At 36.1% G+C, this 8,709-nt stretch overlaps 1 protein-coding gene across 1 annotated transcript; it reads left to right on the top strand.

Moving 5' to 3' along the window:
- Positions 1-963: 963 nt before the first annotated feature.
- On the top strand, positions 964-8,709 carry si:ch211-244b2.3 (uncharacterized protein LOC557230 homolog). Its single transcript, XM_067392341.1, has 13 exons — positions 964-1,132; positions 2,080-2,154; positions 2,314-2,365; positions 2,568-2,691; positions 2,878-3,028; positions 4,850-4,970; positions 5,067-5,175; positions 5,267-5,372; positions 5,467-5,572; positions 5,809-5,887; positions 7,473-7,536; positions 7,804-7,924; positions 8,004-8,709. The coding sequence occupies exons 3-13, from the start codon at positions 2,356-2,358 to the stop codon at positions 8,063-8,065; spliced, it is 1,053 nt and encodes a 350-aa protein (XP_067248442.1). The 5' UTR covers positions 964-1,132; positions 2,080-2,154; positions 2,314-2,355; the 3' UTR covers positions 8,066-8,709.

Genomic DNA, 8,709 nt, shown 5'->3' with positions numbered 1-8,709 from the left:
TTCACATTATTAAGCAGTTCTAATGCAAAATGAGGAGGAAGAAAGATCCTTCTGAAGACATCTGTACCACTGTTTGAAGAATTTATCTTCCAGAATCTGGCAGTAAGTTTTGGAAGATCAGGGTAGGAGATGGACTAAAAATGAACTCCCACGCCTTACTGCCAGATTCTAGAGGATAAATTCTTCTAACAGTGGTACAAGAAGATGTGGTGCTGGTCCTTCAAGAGTCACTCTCAATCTGTCGGTCTATAAAACCTAAAAAAAAAAAAAAAACGTCTTCATGTATTTTACAACACTTCAGCTTGTGATTTTTCTTACGTGGGGTCATTTTTTTAGGATTCTTTACCTAACCCAAGTCTCTACGATCCTGACACCTTGCACTTCTGGAGACTCCAGGTAGGTTGCAGTTCTGGAAAATGGTGGAGCTGGAGACTACAGGCTTCCTGATGATTTCACACTTAATTCTTCACCTTAATTTTTAATTAATCTTTTCTTCTCCACCTTTGTCTGACCCTGCTAGTCCAAATTAGCATTTTTCTGTCCATTGGTCATGCTTTAACTTTGCAATTTTTAGTATTGCATCTTTCTCATGAACATTTAATAATTTTTGACTTTCTAGTCTGAGTTAAATCTCTTTTTTGGCTCATTTTTTCCTGTAAAAGAAAAAAATTAACAGTAGTTATTAAGATTGAGCTCATATTATTTAGTTATTATTCATATAATATAGAATTTATAAATATTTTCTCACAATGAATATTAAACTGTTTACATCACTTGTTGTTTACATTACTTCACTTGTTGTTTATATTATACTTTTTTTACTTTATAGCACTATACGAGATATAAAAGTGCCTCAAGGTTAAAGAAACACCCAATGAGAGCAATTTATATATATATAACGCAGGCACATCTTTTCAAATTCGTTGTAAGCACATACATATACAGTAAGTCACAACCCACAAACTCCCTGTTTGTTCGCACGAGACTGAAAAGAAACCGAAACTGGGTCAGGGGGTTCTCGGCTGTGGAGCACTTTAAATTCTAACAAACATTCGACTGTACGTTTTGACAAATACGTTTTTAGATTTTTAATGCTATAACGATGTATTACAATGTCTAGGAACTATATTTGGTGAGTAGACCGACTAACCCTTTAATTTTTTTTACACTAAAAATTTCGTGACCTTATTTAACAACATCTCCGAGAGCGTCAAATAACAGCTTAGTTCGCAGATCTTATTAAATTGTTGTAAATTTAGGCAATTCAACAAAACGGGCACCATTTGTGTCCCTCATGCTCCTGCTACGTTTTACTGTATTTTTGTATTCGCTCTGTTTACATATTTGGATTAAAGCGCATAGTTAAGTGACGTATTATTAAAAAGTGCAGTCCTATAGGTTTTACGCCGTTTTGTGCGGCGTCTTAAAATGTCAACCAGCGATTTTGAATAGGTAAAAACCTGATAATTAAGAAAGGTGAATATATTTCGAAATATCAGCATTTCATTATCTTTCCAAAGCACTTGGTTTCATTATCTTGGGCTCAAATCTTGTCTTCTTGGCCATTTAAAAAAATGCATCCATCCATAGAAAAAGTAATCCATACGACTCTAATGGGTTAATAAAGGCCGTCTTAAGTGATTTTGTAAGAAAAAAATCCATATTTAAGATGTTATAAATTCAAATAACTACCTTCCGGCACTTGTAACCCACTGGAGTTGTATTGATTACTTTTTTTTATGGATGAATGCATTATTTTTGCCTTCAAAATGCAAGAATATTTTTAAATATATCTGATTGTGTTCATCTGAAAGAAGATAGTCATATACACCTGGCTTGAGGGTGAGTAAATCATGGGATCATTTTCATTTTTGGACGAACTATCCCTTTAAAGGTATTTCCAACATTTTTTAAAAAATATTAAATTTAGCTTTTGAGATGGAACTGCGTGGTTTACGATGAATAGGCCTACTTAAAACACATTATCTGTATTAAAATCGTACTTAGTGTAGGCCTACTTTAATCAACTTTTTCATAAAATGTTCTACTGAATAGCCTTGTCTCTGTCTATTTGTTTAGAAGTGTGAAAATCAATTTAAGGAAAAGGAGCTAGAAGTTATGACCTTAAAGATGGCGTCAGCTGTTATGCTTTAGGTAGGTGACACAATTATTCTAATTTACCTTTTTGAATCATATTATTGTAGTTGGATTCAGTTAAATCCAGTATTTTTCCACACACTGTGTTTACATTGACAGTTGTATTTACATAACAGGGAAAAAAAAAAGTTTAAATGGTTCATTTAAAATCTTTAGGCTATCATTATTCAGGAAGACACAACAGCATTATCTAACAGCATGGCTACAGGTAAGTCTGTTTGGCTTATATATTTATCATTTTTATGTTGGGTTCTGTTTTGCAGCAAATAAGTATATCTGACAAAATATAATTTCTTTATTAGGATAACTTAATGAGAAATTAACATTCCCATATTTTGTGTGATTGACTGTTCATTTTTTACTCATTCATTCAGTCATTCATTGAGTCATCCATTCATTCAAACCCTCAGGTAACCACTATGAGTGGCAGCTGTTTAATGGACAGCAGTGGGTTTCTATTGCTAATGATTTTGTCATTGAGGCCCATTACTGTCAGCCAGGGGCTAATGGGATCAGCATCTACCTCAACATGGGGTGAGCTGGTCTTCAACAAATTTATTACAGAAATCATTTAAATAAGACTTTACATTCACTGATTATGTTTGTATGCATGTATTATTATTATTACTGTTATTCACTACAGTCATTTACTAAAGTATTTTTATTAATATAATCTGTAGGATTAAATATTAATTTAAGCCTTTCCGATCTATTACACAGGGCCGCCCATATTGACTTTGATGAAATGACAGTCAATGGACCTCTTCATAACCTTAGTATACGGCGCAATACGCTGCTCTCCGCTAACCAGAAACAGGAAGTAGGCTGGTACTACAAAGATAACCATCGCTGGTGTGAATATGGATCTCAGGTAAGTTCTAGAAATATATTAATTTGGAGTTATGCCGCTGCCAACTAAGTAAAAAAACAATAAATACCGTTTTGGCGCTCTTAATTTGGCGTGACAGTTCGCTGTAGTGCCTCTGTTCAACCAAAATGGTAGCGCATGTGAACCGATCGTCTGTCTCTTTACTATTAGTTACAGTACAACATAAACATGAATGAACATCAGAGGGTATGTTGAAAAAAACAGTTCAACTTACTGAAATGTCTCATGCCAGTGTTTCAACCACAGATAAAACAGCTTGTAAAAAATATATCAGGTAACATTACATTTACCTAGGGCTGTGCCGATAAACGATATCATATTGAATCGTGAAATCTTGAAAAAATATATGTCGATAACGATGATAAGCTCTAGGCAGTTTTACTTGATATAGATTAATATAAGAGCCAATCATACAGCAGAAATATGTGACAAAAGCCAATCAGCATGCAGCTTTTAACGTTCACATCAAAGAACAAAGTCAATTTCCTTCGGCACTTTGCAAAGAAAACTGGAAATGAGTGGAAGCAGTGACCAAAGCGCTTCAGACTGCTTCAAAGTGTTTCTCAATCAATGAAAAGAGCAGATTTATGCCAAGCGATTGCTAATGAACTCAACAAGTTGATGAAGTATTACAATGTCTACTTTATGGCCTTTATATAATGTTTTAGACGGTTGTAAGAATCTGAAGGATCAGCCCGCAATTGTGTAGATATTTCAAAATAAGAGTCCCGGCGTATTTCGGGCTTGTTTATAATTAAAGTCACACACTAAGTTAGTAAGTTGTCTTAATTTTGTGTTGTTAATTTTGTGTACACATTGTAATCTGCCCATGTGTATTTGTTTTTTTTTAATAAACTATACTTTAAAATGTAATTAATGAACCCTCAAATTTTTGTGGCTTCAGTCGTAGTTGGGATACTCTTTTGAAGCTGTTAGCATTAACAGTTTATATATCGAAATATATATCGTTATTGATCAATATGGGAAAAAATTATCGAGATTACATTTTTGCCATATCGCCCAGCCCTACATTTACCTCAGAAAAGCCATTCATTGTCCATAAACTGTATAGTGAAAAATATATTCTGGAGCAAATAGCAAAAAAAGCACTATATTACATATTCATTATTTTTTTTACTCTCATACCATTAAAATGTATTTTCATAACATTATTATTATAATAAAGGCCTTATGCAATTGTATACAAGTCAGTTATTAATTATCCTTTAATAATAATAATAATGTACCAGCTGAGAGTTCCCTTTTTTTCTAATGTTTGCAACATTAGATTTTTTTCCTTGAAAAATTTGAAAAAACAAGAAAATCCCGCACACTATCAACTTGCAAAACAATAAAAAAGGTACTTTATTAGCAACGTTTCAATCAGGTTGATGCCTGATGAAGATCTTACGATCGAAACGTTGCTAATAAAGTACCTTTTTTATTGTTTTGCAAGTTGATAGTGTGCGGGATTTTCTTGTTTTTTAATATTTTGACTATACCAGTCTTTTTTCCTACGCACCTATCTATTACCTACAGGTGTGCGATGCTAATTGTTCCTTGAAAAAATGAAAATGTACTATATCCACGTATATCCAAATGAATAGATATTGAATCGACATTGAAACTGAATTGCAAGCTCATTAATCGAATCATGGAATTTGTGTCAATAACCCGTCCCCCCCCCCAAACCCCATTCTCACACCAATCTGAACTCAAAAGTTGGCATCCCTGCTAGATATAATGTAGCACACAAGGTCTATTGATCAGACTTTACTTTTGTTTCCTCTCTAATTTCTGCAGGGATTCGGTGGGAGAGCATCCTCAATTGGAAGTGATTTTATAGAACAGCAGTACAACAGCAACCCAAGAGGCTCAGTCAAGTTTACTGCAGGAAGCATGACTTACAGTGTGGACTTCAATGGTAATTGGACAAATGAGACTGATTAAAACCTTCATGGCTGTGAAAGCATATAGTCCTTCTCAAAAAATGGAAACACTAACTTTTTTTATTTTGTAGCCATGACTCAAATGAATCTATCCACATACATGTCAAGGAAAGTAAGACGGCGACCAAAATTTAATGCAATAGTAACGCACAACAACAGTACAACAGCACATCAAAACAGGTATTACTTAATTAGCTCTAGTTGTGAATTCCCATTATCATTAAAATTGTATTTTTAGACAAACCCTTTTATTTCCTTTTATGACATGCAGTTCACCACTTTTGGCAACTCCCTCTGCAAACCCAACAAATTCTTCTTCTCAGTACATCTGGGAGTTTATGGGTGATGAGGGTATTTGGACCGAGTACCAGAAACCAGTGAGTTCTAAACGCTGTTATTACTTCCAAATCCACTGAAATGTTGAAGGCGAAAGTGACATGTTTAATCTAAATGTTCATTGGTGTTTTACAGGGATGTTCATTGGATAGTGCAGAAATCGAGAGGTTGTATCAGCTCAACCCTCAGTGCCAAGTTTCATTCACAGTCAGACGATTCTCTTACACTCTTTACTTTGGTGGTAAGATACATTAAGACATTATAAAATAAAATAAAAAAATCTTTATATATAGAAGTCTGTAGTGTACAACTAACATGAGGGAAAAGCAGAGGCCTTTTGTTATAAAACGTCTTCTAGAGAATGTCTGCTAGGAGTAATGTGTTAAAGTTAAAATGTCAAGGCTTTAACTGTGTTTGAAAAGGAATGCAAACATATTGATTAGTCATCTGTATCATCATTTATCTTCATGTCTACAGGAATGTATCAAGTGAACAATAAATATGGAACAAAAAGAGCTGTCCGGAGAGTCGCGAATGGAATCCAGCAAACAAACAGGTATGAATCCATTGATAAAAGACTTTTCTATGGAAGTTTATTTCTGCCATGGAATAAAAATATTAAAAAGGAAATTGTGACTTTTTATCTCACAATTGCGAGTTTATATCTAACAATTCAACCTTCTTTTTCTAACAATCATGAGTTATAAACAAGGTCTCTCCAAAATACTCCTGCGCTTGTGGCCAGGTTTTGAAAAATTTGGGGAAAAAAGTCAGAATTGCAAGATACAAGATAACTTGTGAGATAACTTGCAGTTGTGAGATATAAACGGCATTAAAAATACACCAATCAAGCATAACATTATGACCACTGACAGGTGAAGTGAACAACACTGATTATCTCTTCATCATGGCACCTGTTAGTGGGTGAGGTATATTAGGCAGCAAGTGAACATTTTGTCCTCAAAGTTGATGTGTTAGAAGCAGGAAAAATAGGCAAGCGTAAGGATTTTAGTGAGTTTGACAAGGGCCACATTGTGATGGTTAGACGACTGGATCAGAGCATCTCCAAAACTGCAGCTTTTGTGGGGTGTTCCCGGTCTGCAGTGGTCAGTATTTATCAAAAGTGGTCCAAGGAAGGAACAGTGGTGAACCGACGACAGGGTCATGGGCGGCCAAGGCTCACTGATGCACGTGGGGAGCGAAGGCTGGCCCGTGTGGTCTGATCCAACAGATGAGCTACTGTAGTTCAGATTGCTCAAGAAGTTAATGCTGGTTCTAATAGAAAAGTGTCAGAATACACAGTGTACCGCAGTTTGTTGCGTATGGGGCTGCATAGCCGCAGACTAGTAAGGGTGCCCATGCTGACTCCTGTCCACCGCCGAAAGCGCCAACAGTGGGCACATGAGCATCAGAACTGGACCACGGAGCAATGGAAGAAGGTGGCCTGGTCTGATGAATCATGGCCTGGTAAATGGCCGGGTGCGTCACTACCTGGGGATCGCATGGCACCAGGATGCACTATGGGAAGAAGGCAAGCAGCTGGGGGCAGTGTGATGCTTTGGGCAATGTTCTGGTCCTGCCATCCATGTAGATGTTACTTTGACACGTACCACCTACCTAATCATTGTTGCAGACCATGTACACCCTTTCATGGAAACAGTATTCCCTGGTATCTGTGGCCTCTCTCAGCAGGATAATGCTCCCTGGCACAAAGCAAAAATGGTTCAGGAACGGTTTGAGGAGCACAACATTGAGTTTGAGGTGTTGACTTGGCCTCCGAATTCCCCAGCTCTCAATCCAATTGAGAATCTTTGGGATGTGCTGAACAAACAAGTCCAATTCATGCAGGCTCCACCTCACAACTTACAGGACTTAAAGGATCTGCTGCTAACATCTTGGTGCCAGATACCACAGCACACCTTCTAGTGGAGTCCATGCCTCGATGGGTCAGGGCTGTTTTGGCAGCGAAAGGGGGACCAACACAATTTTAGGAAGGTGGTCATAATGTTATGCCTGATCAATGTAAGCTCCATTGTTAAGAAAGTCTCAAAATGCTGTCATAAAATGGACTGTTTATATAAAAAGTGGATTTATCATTGATGTATGAGTGCATTACAATTAATACTTTTGTTCTATCACAGTGCATTGTCACAAGCTCGCTGGCAGTTCAAAGACATGGATGGCAAATGGAAGGATTATAGTAAAGTAAATAAATCTTTACCTTTTTTACATTTTATGATGTGATGGTTGCAGAAGTTGCTACAAGTGATAATATGGGTGATTGTTACATGGTGTCTTGCTAGAACTTATAGGCCTTGTTCATTCTAACTGTATTAGGGTTACATATTCAGTTACATATTCACTTTAATGTGGCTATCGTGCTGCTTAGAATTTGACCTGTGATCTTGCACAACAAAACAAAGACAGTCACACCTATTCTGTGTCATAAACTTTGACTTTGTGGTTGTGCAGGGCGGTTCTCGGGGACACTGCAGCGTGTCAAGTGAAGATATTGAAGCCGAGTACCAGCAGGACTCCACTGGCACAATGAGTTTCAGGGCGGGCAGGTTCACCTATGAGCTGGACTTCTCAGGTGCGTTCATACACAAACTAACTGAAATGCACATTTACTACAAATATCGGTAAATCAAATAAATTGAGTTTTGTTTCAGACATGACCCAGACCAACCAATCCACTGACACCAGGAGACCTGTACGCCGCCTTCAGCAATAAGACCTCACTTGCCTATTCTTACATTTACTTTATTTACTTGTAGCTATATGTGAACTCAGTATGCCGGTTTATGCAATGTCTGCAAGCTTCCCAGGAATATGTGATATGAAATGCTTACCCATGTGAATATGTTTTATTAACTGCCATAAAAAAAAAAACTGTTCTCATAGTGATTATGTGCTTTACCAAATTTGTGTTTTTATTCTTTTTACTGTGATTCGAAGATTGCGTGTGCAAGTATCTTATGATTCATGTTGACATTTTTTAATTTTTTTTTTAAATGCCACTTTATTTTATGGGAGTCTTAATAACATGGTTCCGACATCTACTAGCCAATTCATTTCCATTGACTTTCCATTACTTAAATGTTGATTATGATTACTAAATATTTTGGAAACTATCATTGACTATATAAATTTACAATCACTATTATCTTTACAAAATGTTATATATTATCTTATATTTCTGTTTATTCAACAATTTCAACTCTTCATGAATGAAGAAATGTCAAGAAATTTGTCCAGGTCACTTTTCATGCTATGCATTATTTTGTCATGACAAAGCACTCCCTTCCAGACTCGTTTTTTGTTTTGTTTTTTAATAAAATCAGAATAAAATAAAAATACAGCTATGTATATGTATAA

This window comes from Chanodichthys erythropterus, chromosome 8 (assembly GCF_024489055.1).
Source record: "Chanodichthys erythropterus isolate Z2021 chromosome 8, ASM2448905v1, whole genome shotgun sequence".
NCBI lineage: Eukaryota > Metazoa > Chordata > Actinopteri > Cypriniformes > Xenocyprididae > Chanodichthys > Chanodichthys erythropterus.
Note: the sequence above shows the minus strand (reverse complement) of the source record. Positions and strands in the feature narration are given on the sequence as shown.

Excerpts from the sequence above, each read along its gene's own strand:
- si:ch211-244b2.3 (XM_067392341.1), top strand. Across the intron at positions 5,176-5,266 it reads ACAACAGCACATCAAAACAG|TTCACCACTTTTGGCAACTC; the intron begins GTATTACTTAAT and ends TATGACATGCAG. Across the intron at positions 5,888-7,472 it reads GGAATCCAGCAAACAAACAG|TGCATTGTCACAAGCTCGCT; the intron begins GTATGAATCCAT and ends GTTCTATCACAG.